At 45.8% G+C, this 24,491-nt stretch overlaps 1 protein-coding gene across 1 annotated transcript in view; it reads left to right on the top strand.

Moving 5' to 3' along the window:
• Positions 1-24,491, top strand: part of arhgap15 (Rho GTPase activating protein 15) — an 833,101-nt gene that overhangs the window by 465,438 nt on the left and 343,172 nt on the right. Inside the window, exon 10 of the mRNA XM_070873559.1 lies at positions 12,451-12,573. Coding sequence (XP_070729660.1) covers positions 12,451-12,573 — 123 coding nt within the window. The remainder of the gene's footprint in view (positions 1-12,450; positions 12,574-24,491) is intronic.

The raw sequence follows: 24,491 nt of genomic DNA, 5'->3' as shown, positions 1-24,491 counted from the left end.
TACATGCTTTAATCTGCTTATCTTTTATTTGAACTTGAATGTTCTTTTAATTAGAATTGAGGTCGGACTTCAAGATGTACCAGCACCAAAATGTACTCCTACTGAGTAATATATGTTCCCAGAGCAAGTAAAAAGGAAAGAACTTGCATTTTTATAGGGCTTGTCATGTTCTCAGAATGTCCAAAGCACTTCACAGCCAATGAAGTACTTTTGAGGTGTAGTCATTGTTGCAAAACATGGCAGCCAATTTGCACACAACAAGGTCCCACAAACAGTAATGAGATAAATGACCAGAAAATCTGTTTTGATGATGTTGCTTGAGGGATAAATGTTGGTCAGGACACCAGGAGAATCACCCTGCTCTTCTTCAAATAGTACCACGGGATCTTTTATATCTTTTTTACGGTTTAATGTCTCATCTGAAAGACAGTGTCTCCAATAATGCGGTACTGCCTTGGTGCTGCATTAAAGTGTCAGCCTGGATTATGTGCTAACGCCTCTGGAGTAAGCGGGACCTGAACCCATGACTCAGAGGGGAGAAAGTTACCACTGAGCCGAGGCTGACACCTAAGAAAGTACCTTGGTATTTGACTAATACAGAAATAAACAGGAGGAATGGTCACTTAAAAATAAAACAGTTAGTAAAGGGATTTGCAATGACACATTGGGCCCAAGTTTTGGGCCGCGCCTAAAACTTGGCGCAGCCCGGACCTGGACGCCCGTTTTTCGCGCCACAAAGTGCGCCGAAAAAAAACGTACCTATTCTCCGGCTCCCTGCAGGTCCTTTGTAGCTCGGCGTAGCGCATCACGTGCTGTGGGGGGTGGAGCCAGGTCCCTGCGCTGAAAACAGTGCCTGGACCTCTGCACATGTGCGCTACAGTGGGCGCGCATGTGCAGTAGCTCCAGGCGCCCAAAACTGTGGGAGGGGCCCGAAGCATGCAGCCCCTAGCCCTGGCCGAATGGCCTCATTGGGGCTGCGTGGATAAGGCTCCTCCCACCCAACCCGACCCGACCCGACCCCCGCTCAACTCCCCCCGGCGACTCAACCTCTGCTCCCCCCCCCCCACCTCCGCACCCCCCCACCCCCGCACCCAGACCTCCACGACTCTCCCACCCCCCGGACCTCAGCGACTCCCCCCCCCCACCCCCCGGACCTCCGCAACTCTTTCGCCCCCCCCGAGACCCGACGCCACCTACCTACCTGTAAATCCAGCCCGAAGTCTTGGGCCCGGCCGTTCAGCCTCCTTCTCTCCCTTCCCCCCCTCCTTCCCTCCCCCCCCTCTCCTTCCCTCCCCCCCTCTCCTTCCCTCCCCCCATCTCCTTCCCTCCCCCCCTCTCCTTCCCTCCTTCCCTCCCTCTCCCCCTCCCTCCTCTCTCCTTCCCTCCCTCCCTCCTCTCGCCTTCCCTCCCTCCCTACTCTCTCCTTCCCTCCCTCCCTCCCTCCCTCTTCCCTCCCTCCCTCTTCCCTCCCTCCCTCCCTCTCCCCTTCCCTCCCTCCACCCTTCCTCTCTCCATCCTCTCTCCTTCCCTCCCTCCATCCTCTCTCCCTTCTCCCCCTCTCCCTCCCTTCTCCTCCTCTCCCCTTTCTCCTCCTCTCCCCTTCTCCTCGCCCCTCCTCTCCTCCTCCCACCTCCCTCCCACCCCCCTTCTCCCACCCCCCCTTTCTCCCCCCCTTTCTCCCCCCCCCCTTCTCCCCCTCCCTTCCCTTCTCCCCCCTCCCTTCCCTTCTCCACCTCCCCCTTTCTCCCCCTCCCCTCGCTATCAGAAACACAGGCACTGACAGACAGAGAGTGAGAGACACACACACAGACAGACAGAGAGATAGAGACACTGACAGAGACACACTGCGGGGGCAGTCCCAGCACGCTGTTGGAGGATTCCCGGTGCTGCAGTCGGTAAGTAGAAAATGTTTTATTTATTGATTTTTTTTTAAATTAATTTTTTTTGATTGATTTATTGGTTGATTTATTGATGTATTTATCATTTATTATTGATGATGGCTCTTTATTTGTAAAACTGAAGTGTTTAATGTTTGTAAACTTCCCTTTAAACCCCCCCCCCACCCATTCCCTACGCCTAATTTGTAACCTACACCTGATTTTCTAAAGTGTAGACAAGGTTTTTTCGAACGTACAAAAATCTTCACTTACTCCATTCTAAGTTAGTTTGGAGTAAGTTTCCACTGCCTAAACTTTGAAAACAGGCGTAAGTGGCCGGACACGCCCCCTTTTGAAAAAAAAATTATTTTCCAAAGTGAAACTGTTCTAACTGACTAGAACTGGAGCAAACTAAATGCCAAAAATTCTAATTACTAAGATACTCCATTCTAAACCGGTTGCTCCAAAAAAAACAGGAGCAACTCAGGCCGAAACTTGGCCCCGTTATGTGGCAGCACGCTGGTAGTGAGGGGGTGTGGGGTTCAATCTTAAATGTGAGTGAATGATGATCTCAGCTATAACCCTGAGGTATTCAGGATAGATTGGGAGGGAAGTCACAGGAAGAGTCATCTTGGACTACTGCCAGGTAACAGAGTATCTATGTAGGCACTGTACAACTTATAACTATGAGATTTGAACAAGCCCAGATTGCAATTTATGATTAATATCTTCAAACATTGGCATATATATTTTTTTAAACTTTTAAAAACATTTTTAAAGTGGGTTTGTTCCAGCTACTGTTGTTGTATGCTACATGTGCCTTTATGCAGCACGTTGGCTTATAGGCACTTTTTGGTATTTATAATGTGCCAGGTTTTGTACTGTTAGAATGGAAATGCTGCTTGTAAATGCTCCAACGATCATGTTAATTACAGTATATGTATAAGTAAAAGAGTTCCAGTTGGGTTTGACAGCAGCCGTGTTTTTGACTGTTTTTTATTTCACTTCACAGTGTATAATGGCAGGATAACAAAGTCACATTTTCTACCATTGTTTTTGGAACCCCATGTTTAAGTCCTTGTGCAACCATCCCCATGTATAGTGGCAAATCAGATGTGAATAATACAATTAATTGGCTTCCGTTCGCTACATAAAATGAGATGTAAGTGGTCAAAATCTGCCTTCTCCATTACTATACCACGTCATAAAAAGATCTGCCAAAATGTCACTGCAGTCTACCAAGAAGAGGTCAGTATATACAACAAAACAAAGTTGGGATGACCTGAAATACATCCTTCCAGACTGTACCAGATCACTGTAGGGTAAAGGAGGAGATTCATCCATTCTCGAGGAGGGTTACCAGTAGGATAAAGAGCAAGAGGCTGTTACTGCCTTAGGTATATTGCTAGGTTCAACCAATAATTTTACATATGGCATGCCAGACCACATGCATATTGATGACATGGTACCATATTTCTGAAAGTTGCTTTTGCTATAATCATATGGCCTGAGAACAACATGTGATCAGCTGGATTCCAGGAGCTGGCTGTCATTTTCATATTCATGAAAGAAGTATAGCAAAGTAACAAGGTTATAATTTGTGAGGGATTCATCCCTTTGAAGACAATACCTCCACAGCTGGACAGCAATTCAACAATTTCACAAGGTGTGGATAGTCCACCTTCACAAATATAGTTGTGGAGAAATTCAGAAAAATTGTTGAAAGAAACACATTTTAACAGAACCACTTTATTAAACAATTTATGAAACAATTTATTATTAGGGACCACATCCTAACTGTAACACCCTCCTTTCTGAAAGAAATTGTGTGATGATTGCAAATGAATCAAAAAGAGGGACAGAGCGAGAGGTAAAATCAGGTTTTAAAATAAAGTAGTCGAAAACTGACCACATAATTTCAGTGATTAGCGTGCAAGTGTTAATCTCTTCTGCAAGTTTAAAAAACAATTTGTGATTTCAAAAGTGTACTATTCCCAAATCTTAAAGGAAGATTATCCACTGTCGAGCATAAAGTTCAAATGAGTAGGTTCCATACTTAAAGTCAGGAATCGAATAGCACGTGGCTATCAATGGGGCTGAAATTGGTGGCCTTACCACCCACTGCTGCCGGCTGCCACCAAGTTTTTTCGCCACTCTCCCCTCGGTGACAGATTCCTCCAGGTCTGCATCCGGCGGGAGGGGAGCACCGCTGGGAACTGCCCACTCACATCCGCTGACGGCCTTTAGCGGCCAAGTGGCGTAAGTGACCTCCCGCCTGCCGAGCTGGCATATTGGTGCGGGCAGGAGTCGGCGGCAGCAGGTGGAAGGGCCGCTGAATGGAGGCAGGTCTAACCCCGATGGTAAGTAAGAAGACCTGCACAAAAAGGTTAGTGATCATTTTTTAATTTTATTTTTTTCAGGGTTTTACCTGTATGGGATCCCCTGAAGGTGTTATGGCGCTATGTTTTTTTTAATTGTGAATATTTTTATTTTTCAGTGTTCCCCCCCCTCCCTGGGCCTGACTCAATCCTCGGTGGCACTTTGGCGAGAAACGCATTTGCCAACGAGATTGAGAACTCCTGCCCGCTGCTACCCAGATTGATGGCATAAGCCGTTATTTGGCCATCGGGCGGTACTGCCATCTCTTTTAGAGGGATCTTTCATGGCAAAGTACCGCCCGGTCTCTTGGCGGCCATCGGGTGTTGTTTGGGTGGCACTTGGCTTCCACCAAGTTCAGACTCTCTGTGTTTTAATCCTCTCTGCCCCCAATTCAAACAATAAATACATTCAATGTTTACAAAACATAGCCAAGAAAGGCAAGTCATTTAAATTCATTGTTGTCATTTATTTATGGGTGCATGCTTTCATAATCAAATTTTCCATTTGCCTAGTATTCTTCAGAATTCCTCATCGCAACTCTTAATCACAAAAAGGAAAGGTTCTGCAGAGAAGTCAAACTATGAAATCATGTATTTTAATACAACTCTGAATCAATCAAAATATCTTTTAGACAACTGCAATTAAATAGGGGCACAGCGTCTGAGAACATTGGTAATTCTTCTCAATCTTAGGTCCTAAAAAGCAATTCTGGCATCACGTAAAATTGAGTGTTAACATTCTTTTCTGGATGATATTAAAACTTGAATTAACCAGATTTAATTTAATTTCATTAGATTTTTAGGTAACCATGACTTGAATGAAGGAATAGAGAGTTACATTTCAAACTGTGTAGATGAGACTAAGTTGGGAGGCACAGTAAGCAGAGCAGGAAGTTACAAAAAGACATAGGGGCCGAAATTCATCAGCCCACCGCCCGCTGCCACCGACTGCCGCCCACTCCCGCCGACATTCCTTCTGAAGATCTGCCCGGTGCCACTTTGGAGGTGGCCTGAAGCAGGTGGGAGGGGCGAGGCACCGGGAGCCGTCCGCTGACATCAGCGGATGGCCGAGTTGCACAACTGAGCTTCCGCCCGCCGAGCTCCCAGATTCCTGCGGGCGGGAGTCGGTGGGACTCGGCGGCAGAGCAGGGGTGGACTGCTGGCTGGAGGCTGGTCTGTCCCCAACCGTAAGTCTGAAGAGCCCGAAAAAAAGGTAAGTGAACATGTTAAAAACAAAATGTCAACAGAGACTTACCTGCATGGGGTCCCCTGAAGGTCTTTGATAGTTCTTGTATTTTTTCTTGATGATTTTTTTTTCCAGAGCTTCGACTCTCCGTGGACCCAACTCCATCCTCGGCAGCACTTGGGCGGCAAGCGCCTCTGCCACCGAGAATGAGACCTTCCACCCACTGCCGCCCAGATTGGCGGTGTAAATCGTTCATTTGCCGCCCGCCGACCTTTAAGAGACGTCGGCCATGAATATCCCGCCCAAAGTACCGTCCGGTACCTCGGCGGCCATCGGCAGCACTTTGGGCGACACTTGGGTAGGCGCAGGCCTTGATGAAAATCGGCCCTATAGATTAAGTTAGTTGGCCAAACTGTGGCAATTGGAGTTCACTGTGGTAAAATGTTACATTGTCGCCTTTGGATCCACAAAAGACAAATTTTCAAAATGGGGAGAAACCAAGAACTGTGGAGATGCAAAGAGATTTCAGTGTCCATGTACACAAGTCACAAAAAACTAGTGGAAAGGTACAAAAAGCAATTAAAACACTATTGGAATGTTAACCTTATCTCAAGTGGGCTAATATACAAAAGGGAGAACATTATGCATCAGTTATATAGATCCTTGGTCAGAACTCTATCTTGAGCACTGTGTTTAGGTCTGGTCACTTTATCTCTCAAGGATATATTGGCCTTTGAGGGAGTGCAGTGCAGATTCACAAAGTGATACCAGGCTAAAAGAGTTACATTATGTGTGCAGGCTGCATAAACTTGGCTTATATTCTCTTGAGTATAGAAGATTGAGGAATGATCTAGTTGATAAAAGGATTCGATAAGGGTAGATAAAGAGAAACTTTTTCCTCTGGTGGGGAATACAAAACAAGGAGGCATAATCTTAAAATTAGAGCCATGCCATTCAGGAATGAAATCAGACTGCCCTTCTTCACACAATGGGTAATGGAAAGCTGGAACCCTCTCCCTCAAAAGACTGTGGATGCTGAGTTAATTGAAGCTTTCAAAACTGAGATCAATAGATTTTTGTTAGGAAAGGGTATCAAGGCATATGGAACAAAGGTAGGTAAATGGGGTTGAGGTACAGATCAGCCATGATCTAATTAAATGGCGGTACAGGCCCAAGGGGCTGAATGGTCTATTCCTGTTCCTATGTATGTCATCTGCTCAGTGTGATAGCTATTCTATGCCAGTAGATGTCACTACTTCATAGCTACCATACCAATGGCAGGTAATATGGAATGGAAACTATTGTCTATTTGTGATTTAAAACAGACATGACTCTCTTGGCCAAGTTACTTTTTATTCTACAACTGCAAATGTGGCAAATGATAATCTGCACTTGCTTCTCTTTCTGAACTCCTTAAAGCTGTTATATTACAGGTACCCTTCCTGTTTCAATAACATTTTTGCGGTTTTCATTAGGTTCAAGCCAAGTCGCTATTTATCATGACTTTTATCTCAGCTTTCAAATGATCAAGATACTGGATTCTGAACATAGTGCCCAAACTGAAATGGAATTTTTCCATTTGATATATTTTTTAAAGAAGGTATTAATTATAGCTACTGCAGGGTAATAAAAATATGATACCACGGGCGAAATATTTAGCTCCTTGGCACCCGATTTTTCGGTGCTATGACTGCCTTTTTGTAAACAAAATGGCATCTGCGGCGTGTGCGGACACTTTTTGTGTGTGCCGCATCGGACGCCATCTTGGTGAGGACATTAGCATCGGCGCTGGGAATGTGCGGCAGAGGTAGGTAGAGTAGGCAGATCATGACGTCAATCAGCGTCCAAAGCTGATTTGATGCCAGCGCTGCCATTTTCACCCTCAGTACTGGAGCTAACGCCCTGTGTTAACCTCGCATAGCTAAACATGCATTCAGCAACAGCAAGGAACCCCATACCTGCGATATTTATCACCTATTTTCAGGTTAGTTGCTGATTAATTCCTACTGGCTCCATGTAAGTTTGTGGGTGTGTTTGGAGCCTTCTGAAGTTGTTTGAAGTTGGTGAGGTGACCAGAAGTGGTGCTGCAAGCGGAGAAGGTCTTGGTTCTGACTTCAAGGGTTCTGGTCAGACCACTTGTTCCCAGACATGGGTGCTCTAGTTGTCCTCCTTGGCCTGCAGCATGACAGGGAGATGGAGCAGAGGCAGCAAAAAAGAGGAAAATCTGCTCTCAGAGGGAGGAGGAGGATTGGTGGGAAGGGCTCTCAGCAGGAAGCCTTACCCATCTCAGTTCTTCCGTGAACAATTCTCTTAGCTCAACCTGAGCTAGGAGCAGAGTGTGAGGTGTCTGCGTTTTACGAAGGAGGTGCTCACAGAACTCTTCCTCCTCTTGCAAACAGGCCTGCAGCTTCACATCAGTGGCTCTGAAAGTGACCGTGGCCCTGAATGTCCTTGTGTCAGGATTCTTCCAGGCTGGAGCAGAGAACATCTGCAACAGTCACAGTCCGCCGTCCACTGCTGCATAAGAGGGGTGACAGACATTCGATATGTCAGGAGAGGGAACATCATTGCCTTCCCTCTGACCAGAGAGAAGCAGGCGGAACCTGCACATGGCTTTGCCAGGATAGCCGGCTTCTCCAAGGTGCAGGATGCCATCGACTACAATGAATGGCTTTGCAGGCGCCGTATCTAAATGCTGAGATGTACCGCAACTGCAAAGGTTATCACTCACTAAATGTGCAGTTGGTGTGCAACCATGCTCAGCACATCATGGTGGAGAATGCCCGGTATCCTGGCAGCAGTCATGATACTTTTATTCTATGCCAGTCCATTGTTCCCTCAGTCTTTGAACCACCAATACAACCCAGAGGATGGCTTCTGGGTGACAAGGGCTATCGCTGATCACCTGGCTCATGACTCCACTCTGCCATCCAGCTACACGTGGGAAGCATGTGTACAATGAAAGCCATGCTGCCACACGGAATCTGAGGCAATTGGCGTCCTTAAACAACACTTCTGCTGCCTGGACCGCTCTGGAGGAGCACTGCAGTACTCACCAGAGCATGTCTCAAGATTCGTCATGGTCTGTTGCACGCTCCACAACCTCACCAGTATGGGGACACAGCCCTTACCACCAGGCATGTGGCAACCAGCTAAAGAGGAAGAGCAAGCAGAAGAAGAGGAAGAAGAAGAGGAGGAAGAGGAAGAGGAGGAGGACGAAGCAGAAAGGAGGAGGCAACCCAGACAGCCCCTTTCTGCCCTGGCTCGACCCATCCGACTGCGGTATCAGTGAACGCAACTCCAATTTCCAATCAACAAATGTCCCTCACTTTACCTTCCCTCTGTTACTGACCATCACAGCATCTGCTTGGCTACTATGCTGAAATAAAAGCCACCACAAGAGAAACATTCTATTCTAACTTTATACACCAATCTATCCTATGTTACATAACAAAGTCAACTAATCACCCTTGTTCATTCCCTAAGTGCCTGTCTTCAGTGTGCCTTTCCCTGTCCGAGTGCTCCTACGAAGGGCTACCCCAGTGGCTGCAGCATGGCTCGTGGAAAGCTGTTGAACTTCAGTAGGGGAGACTGCGGTTGGCCTTGCAGGATTAACTAGAAGGCCTGATTGCAGACTGACACCTCGGCATGGGTAGCATCATTCTGGGCTGGCTGGCTGACAGGCAACAGCAAGGGCACTGGTGGAGTGGCAGTGGTGGGAATGGTAATGCTGTCATCCTGAGAGAAGACAACAGGTTCTTGCTTGATGGAGCCACTGCCCCTCCCCTGGGGTGGCGCCAGAGCATTCCTTGTAATCTGTTGGAGGACAGATTGCCGGACTGCTGTGACATGTTGCAAGCCCTTTTCCTCACTGGTAAATCCAGCCACGAAGGCAGCAGTCTAAACTTGCGTGGCAGCAAGCTGAACTTCCACTGCATCACTTAGATGTTGGGTGGCTTCTGCTTGCGCTCCAATGGAAGTTGAGACATCGGCTAACAGACGCTGCATCATGATTGGGTCCACAAGTGCACTAATGGATTTTCCTAACCCTTCTCATGGGTTGTAAGCTCTGCGTAATACCCTGTGCCGAGTTGATGCCAGACTCGTTCATGCTTCTTCACATTGCATTCAGGCTTTCTGGCAGGCCTCCCAATGTACCAAGCTTTTCTTTGCACATGTCCATCAGCATTCTTTTGTAGGCCACCCCATCCGAGTCCTCATCTTAGTTGTCTCCAGCAGAACTCGTATGCGCCTTCATCCTCTGGGAAGCTGGCACCTGTGCTATCCTTTCCCCCTGCCCTGGCTGCAACCCATTCATGCCCGGTGACTCACCACGTGCAGGTCTCACCTCAAAACTGTCCTGTAAACTACATGCAGTGCTAGTATCTGAGCTGGTGGTGGTGAGTGTCACTCTCCTCTCCCTCTTATTCTTGCACCACTGGCTGGGGAGGTTGGATTTCTTGGGTCTCTGAAATAAGAAAGGCACAAGGGTAGGGTTGTGGTGAGGTCAGGGAGGGCGGGAAGCAAAAGGTACATGCTTACACCATGTGCAGCTTGTAAATCAGAAGAGATTGTGCGATGAGGGGGAAGTTGGATGTGAGAAAAAGGATTGCTTATGAGGATACCGGCATCTTGTACTCTTCCAGCCCCGCCATGTGCCTTGCAAGAATGGCCAGCACCGTTGCCTCCATGGAGGTGAAGTTATGCAGACTAGCCTGTTCCCCACCAGGTAGGTGCTGCTGGTGCCTGTTACAAGTCACCTTTTCCTTTGAAAGAAAGGGAGGTGTGTCAGTGAGTTTGGTGCAATGTGTTTGGGTAATGTGCCTGCCATGGTTGAATAACTGCCAGTATATGCAAGCTTTGAGATGTGGGTGTGAGGCTTGCAGTAGTGATAAGTGTGTGTGGGTGAGGTGAAGCTATCAATGTGAGGTATGAGTTGTGTTTGACAGAGATTGTTGGTAGGTGAGTGATGCATGTGTGATGCATTGAGCAGTGTGTGAGGCTAGTGGTGCAGTTGCTGGGATATGGTATTTAAACATGAATTCACTGATCTTAACTATCCGTGTGAGGTCATTAAACTTCTTCTTGCACTGAGTCCACATCCTCAGGGCTACACGACTGGCATTTACCACAGCAGCTATCTACTCCCATGGCACTTTACACTGATGCCTAGAGGACCTCCTGGCCCTCTGTGGAATCAGCCCTTTCTTCCCTTATCCAACTCCTGCACCAAGACCTCCAGTGCTGCATCCAAGAACTCTGGTGCACACTCTCTCCCGTGTTGTGGCATCATCAATTGTTTTTCACTGTCTCCCCCAGCCAGTTCAATGAGCTGCTGCAGTCCGAATGCACCTCCCCTTTGAGATGTGCAGACTGCCTTTTAATATTGCAGGCTAGTAGTGGTGCTAGCCTCGCATGAACTTGGGCCCCTTGCTGAGCATTTAGCCACTCAGCAGCGTGTTCAGCACTGGGCTCAGTGCCACAATCATGGAAATGAGCGGGCAGCACGAAGTTCGCGGGTTGATCCTGCATTGGTTATGGCTCAAGGTCTATAGGGCTGTAGTAATACCCGTCCTCCTGTATGGTTCAGAAACATGGACCATGTATAGTAGACACCCAAAGTCGCTGGAGAAATACCACCAACTATGTCTCCGCAAGATCTTACAAAGCCCCTGGGAGGACATGCGCACCAACGTTAGCGTCCTCGTCCAGGCCAACATCCCCAGCATTGAAGCACTGACCACACTTGATCAGCTCCACTGGGCAGGCCACATAGTTCACATGCCAGACATGAGAATCCCAAAGCAAGTGCTCTACTCGGAACTCTTTCACGGCAAACGAGCCAAAAGTGGGCAACGGAAACGTTACAAGGACACCTTCAAAGCCTCTCTGATAAAGTGCAACATTACCACCGACACCTGGGAGTCCCTGGCCAAAGACCACCCTAAGTGGAGGAAGTGCATCCGGGAGGGTGCTGAGCTCCTCAAGTCTCATTGTCGAGAGCATGCAGAAATCAAGCGCTAGCAGTGGAGAGAGCATGCGGCAAACCAGTCCCACCCACCCGTTCCCTCAACGACTATCTGTCCCATCTGTAACAGAGACTGTGGTTCTCGTATTGGACTGTACAACCACCAAAGAACTCATGTTAAGAGTGGAAGCCTATGATGATGATGATGATCAAGCCAATTCCTTGGCCCATCTGTTTAAAATATGTGAAGTTGCATTGTACAATGTTCGTATATGAACAGTTAGCATGTTTGTATGAAATTCTGTGCTTTGTTTTCAAGGGTGGGCTAATCCATTTGTGCTAACATCACTTGCAATTTCAAGGCCTATGTATTGCCAGCATAATTAGGTTTTAAACCAGCTATTTCTCTTTATAAGTCATATAATTTTTGGTGGTACAGTAAACCAGTGCAGTAATATGAAGAATGATACAGGTCACTTTGGGTTTGCTTTGACTTTCCCATTAAAGATATCTTTGCAGTTGGCCAGAGCATCTCTGACTTAGGAAGGAAATACAAATCAATCAAGGTTTCTACACTTAACTGCTAGAAAATGCATCTGTGTGTATGTGTTGAATCAGCCTTAGCCATGATCAAATAGCCTGCTGATGTCCAATGTCTATACTACCACATAAAAAGCAGCTTTTTGGGTGCGTTTCTGGAGAGTTGCTGGTGTAAGTGACACTGTAGCCCAGCAAATGTCTGCACTTTCAGGAGAAGAGGGAAGAAAGTTGGAGGGCAGCAAGAAACTTTAGCCTAGATTATTTCCAAAGGTAGGACATCATGAGGATCAACTCTTCTCAGTGTCTGCTACCATTTTGATATTTGTCTTGTCAACAGAAGCCTATCTTTGGAAACAAAAATTATTTTATACTACAAGCCAGAAACTCCTGATAAAGTTCTTCAATCCTTATTTTACTTTTCAAAGTAATAATGTGTGTAAGCTACCTCTACAAGGAATTGCTTCCGTTATATGACATCTGTTTTATTTTTTCATCCCCTAGTACTGCGACTGAACCACAGCACATCAGACTCCTCTGAGAAGAAAAGAGTTAAGAGCAGACTAAAAAAATTTATATCAAGACGACCTTCACTGAAAACATTACAAGAGAAAGGGCTGATTAAAGGTAATGTAGTTGATTCCTAAGTGCAGTGGACCCTCACTAAAATACACTGATGTACAACAGCCTCTGATATAACAAGCATTGTTTATGCATCATGAGTGTTTCACTAATGGGCAAGCCATAGACAACTTATATAAAACAGGCAAAGTTTTATGACATTTGTCTTATGGACACAATGCATTTGCCTTTGTGTTTCTGCAGCTCTTTCCATTTGTGGCAGTGTGTCACTACCACTAAAGGAAAGGAAGGAGACTAACTTAATGCAATTTCCAGACATTGCTACATTGATTTTATTTCTTTGACGACAGCATGTCTGTCATGACCATCGGACCATACTCCAACTTTGGGGGATGGTTGTAACTGAGTGCTGCAGTGCGTTAGAACTCTAGCCCTTCAACTTTGGGACCTGGGTTCAAATTCCATTTAGACTCATGAACATTTCTTGTCTATGATAGTTGACCCATGTGGCCATGAATCCAAAGCATAAAGTGGCTCATAATTCTATATTAATTACTGCCAAATTGGCCAAATGAGTGGCTGTTTAAACTGGTAGGTGAGGTGTCAGTCAAGCAGACAGCTTTGTCCTGGATAGTGTCGAGCATCTTGTGTGTTGTTGCAGCTGCTCCCATCTTTGGAGAGTTCAGGGCTGAGTCACTTGCTGCAGAATACCCAGCATATGACCTGTTGTTGTAGCCATGACAATGACATATATGGTCAATAGTGACCCCCCAGGATGTTAATGGTGGGGGACTCAGTGATGTAATGCCATTGAATGTACATTCAAAATTAGTGAAACCCCTATATAGAATGCATCTCTGTCTATGTTCCCATTAACAAATAATAGGAGCATGAGAGTGTCGGGAAATATTGTTGCCCTGGGCATGATGACTTCTATATGTACGCTCAGTGCTCTCATTGTTCTCATTATAAAAACAAGTATTGACATGACTTCCCTCTGCCATTATTTTACCTTCTGGACCGAGTAGCTCTGCTAATTTCTGATATGTGATGCATTAATTTTATACAGAGCAACATCATACTCCATGTAAAATTAAATAGAATATGTTACGGCATCATACAGTACTTTGAGGCAGGTCACAAACTCATCTTCACACTTGCAATCTGATCTCACTTCCAAATCCCCATGCAGTCCAGTAAGTTTTAATATTCAACGACAATCATTAGAAGATAGGACTATTTAGTTCAACAGCATGTGCAACAATAATACAGAACCGGTCTGGCTTTTCACTCAGAGCGGTCAAGTTTCGGCCTGAGTTGCTCCTATTTTTTTGGAGCAACTGGTTTAGAATGGAGTATCTTAGAAATTGCAATTCTCGGCATTTAGTTTGCTCCAGTTCGAGTCAGTTAGAACAGTTTCATTTTGGAACAGATTTTTTTTTCAAAAGGGGGCATGTCCGGCCACTTACGCCTGTTTTGCAAGTTTAGATAGTGAAAACTTACTCTAAACTAACTTAGATTGGAGTAATTGTAGATTTTTGTACGCTCAGAAAAACCTTGCCTACACTTTAGAAATCAGGCATAGGTTACAAATCAGGCGTAGGAAATTGGGGGGGGGGGGGAGGGGGGAAGGGAAGTAATTAAATTCTACAAGCATTCAACAGTCTTACTTATACAAATAAAGAGCCATCCTGAATAAAAAATTATAAACAAAGCAAATACAAAATATTGAATATTCCTACCTGTGTGAAGCAGCAGCAGCCTTTGAGCTGCGGTGCTTCAGGCAAGCCTTCCATGTAGGTTACGGGGATGGCGTCAGTGGCTCGACGGCAGCCGAAGATGCAACAAGCAACCTTCGAACTGCGAGGGAGGCTGAGGCCATTCGGCCATGGGATAGGGGCGGCGGCAGTGGCTGACAGCGGCCAAAGACACAGCAAGCAGCCTTCGCGCTGCGAGTGTAACTGAGGCCATTCGGCCACGGGATAGGGGCAGTGGCTGACAGCGGCCAAAGACACAGCAAGCAGCCTTCGCGCTGCGAGTGTAACTGAGGCCATTCGGCCACGGGATAGGGGCAGTGGCTGACGGCGGCCGAAGACACAGCAAGCAACCTTCGAGCTGCGAGGGTAACTGAGGCCATTCGGCCACGGGATAGGGGCAGCGGCAGTGGCTTGATGGCAGCCGAAGACACAGCAAGCAGCCTTCAAGCTGCGAGGGAGGCTGAGGCCATTCGGCCACGGGATAGGGGCGGCGGCAGTGGCTCGATGGCAGCTGAAGAAACAGGAAGCACCCTTCGAGCTGCGAGGGAAGCTGAGGCCATTCGGCCAGGGGACAGGGAGAGGCAGCCAGATAGCCAGTTTGAAACTTAAATTTGTAATTGCAGAATGGGTGCTGCATTGTCAACACCACGGATTATGCAATGATTCGCCAGAAATTCACTGCATAGGAGAGAATTGATTAGAGCTCACCGCACCAGGAACGTCATAGCCCGTAGGCTGATGGGCAGGAGACCTTACCCACGTCGGCAATATCGAGCCAGACGCTCGTACCTGGACATGAGCGAGGCTGGTTGTGTCAAAAGGCTGCGTTTCCACAGAGAAGTTGTCAGTGAGATCTATGATATGCTGAGAGCAGATTTGCAGCCCAGAAGCAGAACGCCAACTGCCTTGTCTGTTGAAGTGAAGGTAACAGCTGCACTTGCCTTCTATGCCTCGGGATCGTTTCAGGCTACTAGAGATGTATGCGCCATCTCTCAACGTGCAATACATGTCTGCGTTTACCAGGTCACGGCTGCACTGTATGCGCGGAGGAATGACTTCATCAATTTTCCAATGACCGCACAAGTGATCCATGAGAGAGCTGTGGGCTTCTTCAGGATTGCTGGCTTCCCAAAGATACAGGGCTGCATTGATTTTACCCACATAGCCTTGCAAGCACCTGTGAAGGATTCTGAGCAATACAGGAATAGAAAAGGTTTCCACTCCATCAAATGCAGCTCGTGTGTGACGACAAGCAGCGCTTCATGTCAGTCGATGTGAGATACCCTGGCAGCACCCATGATGCGTTCTTCCTATGCGACAGCATTATATCTGACATGTTTGAGCAGCAGCCAGAAGGGCAGAGCTGGCTACTGGGAGACAAAGGCTACGGCCTGATCACCTGGCTCATGACACCCCTATGCGTGACACGGACAGAAGCTAACCGTCAATGAAATTGTTTTGTAAGTTTGATTTGAAGGTTCACGATGCATTTTCAGCACTTACAGGATGCACTGAGGCTGCGGGTGGATGAATTCTGGAGCATCCACGATGCTGAGAATGACGTGAATAGCACGTTTAGCGAATTGGTCTTACCGCAGGTAAAGGGTACACAGCCAGATAGTAAATGGGTGACCAACAGGAAGAGCAGTGCAAGGAAGGTAGTGCAGGGGTCCCCTACAGTCAATCCCCTGCAAAACAGATACACCGCTTTGGTTACTGTTGAGGGGATGACTCATCATGGGGGAGCAGCAGTAGCCAAGTTCATGGCACCGTGGGTGGCTCTGCTGCACAGGAGGGCAGGAAAAAGAGTGGGAGAGTTATAGTGATAGGAGATTCGATTGTAAGGGGAATAGATAGGCATTTCTGCGGCCGCAACCGAGACTCCAGGATGGTATGTTGCCTCCCTGGTGCAAGGGTCAAGGATGTCTCGGAGCGGAGCAGGACATTCTGAAAAGGGAGGGTGAACAGCCAGTTGTTGTGGTGCATATAGGTACCAACGATATAGGTAAAAAACGGGATGAAATCCTACAAGATGAATTTAAGGAGCTAGGAGCTAAATTAAAAAGTAGGACCTCAAAAGTAGTAATCTCAGGATTGCGACCAGTGCCACATGCTAGTCAGAGTAAGAATCACAGGATAGCTCAAATGAATACGTGGCTTGAGGAGTGGTGCAAAAGGGAGGGATTCAAATTCCTGAAACATTGGAACCAGTTCTGGGGGAGGTGGGACCAGTACAAACTGGACGGTCTGCACCTGGGTAGGACCGGAACCAATGTCCTAGGGGGAGTGTTTGCTAGTGGTGTTGGGGAGGAGTTAAACTTACATGGCAGGGGGATGGGAACCTATGCAGGGAGACAGAGGGAAATAAAATGGAGGCAGAAGCAAAAGATAGAAAGGAGAATAGTAAAAGAGGAGGGCAGAGAAACCCAAGGCAAACAAACAAAAAGGGCCACATTACAGCAAAATTCTAAAGGGGCAAAGTGTGTTAAAAAGACAACCCTGAAGGCTCTGTGCCTCAATGTGAGGAGTATTCGGAATAAGGTGATCAAATTAACTGCGCAGACAGCAGTTAATGGATATGATGTAATTGGCATCACGGAGACATGGCTCCAAGATGACCAAGGCTGGGAACTCAACATCCAGGGGTATTCAACATTTAGGAAGGATAGTCAGAGAGGAAAAGGACGCGGGGTGGCGTTGCTGATTAAAGAGGAAATTAATGCAATAGTAAGGAGGGACATTAGCTTGGATGATGTGGAATCGGTATGGGTGGAGCTGCGGAATACCAAAAGGCAGAAAACGTGAGCGGGAGTTGTGTACAGACCACCAAACAGTAGTAGTGAGGTTGGGGACAGCATCAAACAAGAAATAAGGGATGTGTGCAATAAAGGTACAGCAGTTATCATGGGCGACTTTAATCTACATATTGATTTGGCTAACCAAACTGGTAACAATGCGGTGGAGGAGGATTTCCTGGACTGTATTAGGGATGGTTTTCCAAACCAATATGTCGAGGAACCAACTAGAGAGCTGGCCATCCTAGACTGGGTGATGGGTAATGAGAAGGGACTAATTAGCAATCTTGTTATGCGAGGCCCCTTGGGGAAGAGTGACCATAATATGGTAGACTTCTTTATTAAGATGGAGAGTGACACAGTTAATTCGGAAACTAGGGTCCTGAACTTAAGGAAAGGTAACTTCGACGGTATGAGGGGTGAACTGGCTAGAATAGACTGGCAAAGGATACTTAAAGGGTTGACGGTGGATAAGCAATGGCAAACATTTAAAGATCACATGGATGAACTTCAGCAATTGTACATCCCTGTCTGGAGTAAAAATAAAATGGGGAAGGTGGCTCAACCGTGGCTAACAAGGGAAAATAAGGATAGTGTTAAAACCAAGGAAGAGGCATATAAATTGGCAAGAAAAAGCAACAAACCTGAGGACTGGGAGAAATTTAGAATTCAACAGAGGAGGACTAAGGGTTTAATTAAGAGGGGGAAAATAGAATACGAGAGGAAGCTTGCAGGGAACATAAAAACTGACTGCAAAAGCTTCTATAAATATTTGGAGAGAAAAAGATTAGTGAAGACAAACATAGGTCCCTTGCAGTCGGATTCAGGTGAAATTATAATGGGGAACAAAGAAATGACAGACCAATTGAACGAATACTTCGGTTCTGTCTTCATGAAGGGAGACACAAATAACCTTCCGAATGTACTAGGGGACAGTGGGTCTCGTGAGAAGGAGGAACTGAAGGATATCTTTATTAGGCGGGAAATTGTGTTAGGGAAATTGATGGGATTGAAGGCCGATAAATCCCCAGGGCCTGATAGTCTGCATCCCAGAGTACTTAAGGAAGTGGCCCTAGAAATAGTGGATGCATTGGTGATCATTTTCCAACAGTTCCTATGGACTGGAGGGTAGCTAATGTAACACCACTTTTTAAAAAAGGAGGCAGAGAGAAAACGGGTAATTATAGACCGGTTAGCCTGACATCAGTAGTGGTAAAAATGTTGGAATCAATCATTAAGGATGAAATAGCAGTGGATTTGGAAAGCAGTGACAGGATCGGTCCAAGTCAGCATGGATTTATGAAAGGGAAATCATGCTTGACAAATCTTCTGGAATTTTTTAAGGATGTAACTAGCAGAGTGGACAAGGGAGAACCAGTGGATGTGGTGTATTTGGATTGCAAAAGGCTTTTGACTAGGGCCCGCACAAGAGATTAGTGTGCAAAATCAAAGCGCATGGTATTGGGGGTATTGTACTGACGTGGATAAAGAACTGGTTGGCAGACAGGAAGCAGAAAGTCGGGATAAACGGGTCCTTTTCAGAATGGCAGGCAGTGACTAGTGGAGTGCCGCAGAGATCAGTGCTGGGACCCCAGCTCTTTACAATATACATTAATGATTTAGATGAAGGAATTAAGTGTAATATCTACAAGTTTGCAGACAACACTAAACTGGGTGGCAGTGTGAGCTGTGAGGAGGATGCTAAGAGGCTGCAGGGTGACTTGGACAGGTTAGGTGAGTGGGCAAATGCATGGCAGATGCAGTATAATGAGGATAAATGTGAGGTTATCCACTTTGGTGGCAAAAACATGAAGGCAGAATAGTATGTGAATGGCGGCATATTAGGAAAAGGGGAGGTGCAACGAGACCTGGGTGTCATGGTTCATCATTCATTGAAAGTTGGCATGCAGGTACAGCAGGCGGTGAAGAAGGCAAATGGTATGTTGGCCTTCATAGCTAGGGGATTTGAGTATAGGAGTTGTACAGGCCTTAGTAAGGCCTCACCTGGAATATTGTGTTCAGTTTTGGTCTCCTAATCTGAGGAAGGACGTTCTTGCTATTGAGGGAGTGCAGCGAAGGTTCACCAGACTGACTTCAGGGATGGCTGGACTATCATATGAGGAGAGACTGGATCAACTGTGCCTTTATTCACTGGAGTTTAGAAGGATGAGAGGGGATCTCATAGAAACGTATAAGATTCTGACGGGACTGGACAGGTTAGATGTGGGAAGAATGTTCCCGATGTTGTGGAAGTCCAGAACCAGAGGACATAGTCTTCGGATAAGGGGTAAGCCATTTAGGACTGAGATGAGGAGAACCTTCTTCACTCAGAGAGTTGTTAACCTATGGAATTCCCTGCCGCAGAGAGTTGTTGATGCCAGTTCATTGGATATATTCAAGAGGGAGTTAGATATGGCCCTTACGGCTAAGGGGATCAAGAGGTATGGAGAGAAAGCAAGAAAGGGGTACTGAGGTGAATGATCAGCCATGATCTTATTGAATGTCGGTGCAGGCTTGAAGGGCCAAATGGCCTACTCCTGCACCTATTTTCTATGTTTCTATGTTTCTATGTTTCTATGTTTACCCTCTTCCTCGCGTGCGGGCCCAGCTTGTGCTGTAATGATTGCTTTTCTCCATGTACGACTCATCATGGCAGCTACCCTCTGTTCCAAGGGTGTCAGTGGATGCATATTGGGCATGCCTCCTCCTGTTCGAGTTGCTTCCCTTTTGTTGTGGGCCAATTTCTTCTGCAATGAGTAAAATATAACTTTTTCCTGAGAGCAGGGTGGGACATACAGATAGTCACATTACAATTACGATTACATTAAAAAATGAAAATATTACTTCCACTAACTACTTGACCAAGGTCGTGCCATTTCCTTTTACACTGGCTTCCAGATTTCATGGTATGCACCACTGCGCAGTAATCTTCTGCAACTTGATTCCAGCGTTGCTTCATTTCCTTAGGTGGCACTTTTATGCGATCTCTATTGCTGGTATCCAGCTCCTGCCATCTCTGCTCAATGACGTTGACTATATCTCCACTTCCTCATGCAAGAAATTCTTTGTTCTTGGTGGACGTTGTTCCATTGCTGTATTGAATTGACACTCTTATTTTTCAAAACACACAGTCCTTATTTTGCGTGCACCTATGCAGCACCTGTTCTGGAAGTTTAGCAGTGAAAAGTAGCACTCACTGATTTCAGCAGGTGATTTCTTCAACAGTGCTGCTAAAAGCACTCCTTCAGACACCAAAAAATCACTAAAATTCAATCCCAAGCCTTTCCAGAGTTCCACGAGACAAATCAGCACTTTTCTTCAAGTACCTTTAAAAATGGCTGAGTGCCAATGTTTATGGGCTACTGTGCATGCGTGCGCGCTCCAACGCACACGCGCAGGGCTGCCGGCACGACGTTCTCTCATTTGACTTAGCCCTGCCCCCCTGCACTTGCAGAATCGGCGGGACTCTGTGACTCCGCCCCCTGCTGATGTCTGCGCGCCGCGCCGAGCTCCGAGGGACCTGCAGGGAGCCCGAGAATTGCAAGGTACACTTTTGTCGCGCTTTTAGGCGCGAGAAACGGGCGTCCATGTCGGGGCTGCGCCGTTCTTGGCGCGGCCCGAAACTTGACCCCATAGAAACTTCTTCACTCAGAGATTTGTGAACCTGTGGAATTCTCTACCACAGAAAATTATTGAGGCCAGTTTGTTAGATATATTCAAAAGAGAGTTAGATGTGACCCTTACAGCTAAAAGGATCGAGGGGTACGGAGAGAAAGCAGGAATGGGGTACTGAAGTTGCATGATCAGCCATGATCATATTGAATGGCGGTGCAGGCTCGAAGGGTTGAATGGCCTACTCCTGCACCTATTTCCTATGTTTCTATGTTCCTATTCCCTTTAAATTGTACCTTCCAAAGAGAGAGACCATACATGTTCTGCAATTTGACTCAGTTTTGCTGCTGTTGCACACAACAAATATATCTGTAAAACGTTGGTACTTTGGGTTTATAGGAAGTTTGGATTCTCCAAGATTAAACATTTAGGTGCTATTATTTAATCTTTGTGAACTGAAGTTTCCAAAAACGATAAAGCGTCAATTGTCAGTTTAGCTCATTTACTCGTAATCTGAGATCAAAAGGTCATGGGTTCATGCCCTACACTAGCACTTCAGGGTTCAATCTCGACTGATATTCCAGGGCTATAATCAGAGAGTACTGCAGAAGTGCCATCCAGCAGATTAAATGTTAAACTGAGATACTGGCTGCATGCTAAAGTGGATGATAAAGCTGTAATGGAAAGGTGTTCAAGTTGGTATCCAATAAGGATGTAATCAAATGGGCCAAAGAGACATACACATCCAAGCATATTTTGGGGAGTGGGCTAATGGCCTTCTCCTGCCTGAAGTACATTACTTTGTGTTATTAACTGGTTGTAAAATGACATTTAAAATGAGAACACCTTGGGGCTGAAATTCAGGCACACCAGAAAGCTGGCGCACCAATGTTTTTTTTAACAATTTTTTCCACCGGGTGCGATGAGGCGGCCTTCGGATCGATTTTCGGCATTTTTAAATTTTTTTGATGTCTGACCAGAAGTTGATCATAGTGGGGGCAGGCTGCCTGCCTGGCAGTCTACCTGAGGCAATAATTTGCTGGCTGATCGGGAAGTCGGCCGGCAAAAATAAAAATGTGGCGGCCGCGGCAGAGCGCCCTCCCCTTGAAGGGCCACCACATTGTTGGGCTGCACACCGTCAGGAGAAGGTGCACCGGCAGAGAAAGCTGTCGGGGGCACCATGCGGCAAGGCAACGATGTTTTTAATTGAATTTAGGTCGGAGTGCTCTGGAGGTGCGGGAGAACAGTGGTGCGCATTTTGATGAAGCGCTTGCGGCGGTCGGCAGCAGTGGGGCGGAAGTGGGGACAGGACGAAAAATCCCCGAGCTAAATTTGGGTCGGGGCAGCCCATCGACTGCAACGTGGCGGCTACTCATTTCCGCCACATGGCCGCTGCAAAACGCCGGTAACGGGCCTTATTCTGAACCTGACTTTCGGCCCCCTTGTTTTATCAGTGATACCATTAGCTCTATTAACCCTTTGGCTGTGCATGAGGCTTCTCATCTGGCCATACTTTTCTTCTGGATACTACCAAGGAGTGCACCCATTGGTTGGCAGTCTCTATGTTTTTGGACATGGATTTAAAAAGTATCACAGTCTGACCTGGTTAAATCTATGATGCAATTACCTCAATATTGAGATCTTTTGCTGTTTGATTGGCTGAAATAATAGGGTCTGAAGTTACCTCGGTTTTAACCAATCAAGCGCCACTTGTTTCCAAACATGTTTCCACTCTAAATTGGATGGTAATTAAAATGGGTTAGTCAGTTAGAATACATTATATAAATTAGAAAAAAAGAAAAATTGATGTTAAAATTAAAAAGTGAAGGTTGAGAGAACGGAGAAGGAAAAGAAGGCAAAAGGGGTGACAGGTTAATGCAAATTAGTGTTGATGACTTATTTTAAATTACGGAGTGACTCCTGCCAATGAACCAGAAACTGCGCAGAAGCATTCTGCGCCAAACTGTCAGATCACAAATTTTAAAAATAACATTCACAACAGACGGAGGTCTGCGTAAAAGACAACTCTAGTGTTTTTTTCCCTTGTTGGAAATAATTTTATTATAAAGAAATGCAAATAAAAGTAAAAACACGCATCATTTTCCCATTAGCAATTTGATTTATAACCACGCAATTAATAAATAAACACTTAAGTGATCAGGTAATTGTTTTTTTTCCTCCGACGCACCTGGTTTTCTGAGTTCCAAAAGGAGCTCCTTGAAATTATTTCAGTTCCATTGAGGGATCAGCTCAGGTCAGATGTTGACTGCGGCTCCAGACTCCATTGCGTGCTGCCGCTGGTTAATTTCAAATTGACATTGATCACTGCGCAACAGCTCCTAGCAACCAGGAACGCCCATTATCAGGGTGCATAACGGCAGTCAGGCAAATTATAAAATGGAGTGAAAAAATATCCATCACTCATTCTTCTAGAAGATAGGTACTTCGCTAAATCCGCTTCTTTATTCGTCATTTTTGGAAGTCCGGCAGCAACAAACAAAAAATAACCCTCGAACTGCGCATGAGCAACAACTTCCGGTTCGTTGGCAGCAGTCGCGTCCTTTAAATTATGATTACAGTAACATGCTTGGATAGCTTTATTACTGTTAAATGTGTGAGCTGAAAACATAGTTGGTGCATAGGAGACAGACGTTTACCTGGACCTCATGGCAGGATTGTGATCTGGATGGCCAAAATTTGGTCAGCATTTTTTTAAAAGTTTTTGGGCTGCTCCTTTTGTAATAGGGCTGTGGGGTACCTGCATGTTTCTTCTAGGAGAGCCAAACCAGCATTCTACTCCCTCCAGCCCAGAACTCTTTGACCAAATGTCCCAGTCTCTTCATTGAGGAGAGGAGGGTACCAGATGCACCCCGAGCCCATTGGACCTCCCATATGACCTCCCCTGATCCTGCAAAATTTGGTGGGGTCCATGGTTCGATGCATCTCAGTACATATACTGAGGTGGATTTTCAGGGGAAATAAAAATCACTCTATCCATTACATTTAGTTTCATAAAGATAGGTTCTAAGAAAACAGATGATTCTTTCCTGGCCTTCCATATTAACCGTGGGAACATTTCCATGGACCATTAAAAGTGGCAGCATTCACATTTTCTTTCTGTACCCGAAATTAAAACATAATAAAATAGAACATACCTGACATTTAAAGCTAAAAAGAGAAAAGATACATTTATGTTTTTGTCAGATTCTGGAAAGTGAAAGAGAAGCAAACCTTTTATAGAAGTGAACAAAACAAAACAGGGAGCAACAGCAAAGAAAATGCCAAATTCAGCTATGCAAATGCTTATCGCATAATGGGTTTAGTTACCCACAATCATGTCTACCAGAAAGTTTGAAAGAGATATTGGATGATAAATATATCTGCATCAGGCAGTGGAGAGCAAAACGTGTGTGATTTAAGTTCAGTGAGGCAGAAGAAGGCAAGAATAAAAGACAAAAATAGAGTGAAAACAGCTCCAAACTGGAGGAGGAAGAGGTGGAGGCATGTTAAAAACAGTCAAGAAAAATGGCTGTGGAGATACAGGCTGAAGTTGCTAAACTCAGTGTTCAGACCAGTCATATCCTGAAATAAGCAGCAGCTGTGTTCCTTCAATGATTTATTAGTTAATATTGTATCATTTTCAAGCACTTTGTCAAAGTTCAACACATTAAAGAATATACAGCATATATTAAATAAATTGAGACATGCTCAAGGATACATTGTGATTCAATTGTTTGACAATCAACACAGGTGAGGACATTTTAACTTTATTTCACAAAAAGCTTCAAAATTACTTATT

The sequence above is a fragment of the Pristiophorus japonicus genome, chromosome 3, assembly GCF_044704955.1.
Source record: "Pristiophorus japonicus isolate sPriJap1 chromosome 3, sPriJap1.hap1, whole genome shotgun sequence".
Lineage (NCBI taxonomy): Eukaryota > Metazoa > Chordata > Chondrichthyes > Pristiophoridae > Pristiophorus > Pristiophorus japonicus.
The sequence above is the reverse complement of the archived record's forward strand: the minus strand, read 5'-3'. Positions and strand labels throughout refer to the sequence as shown.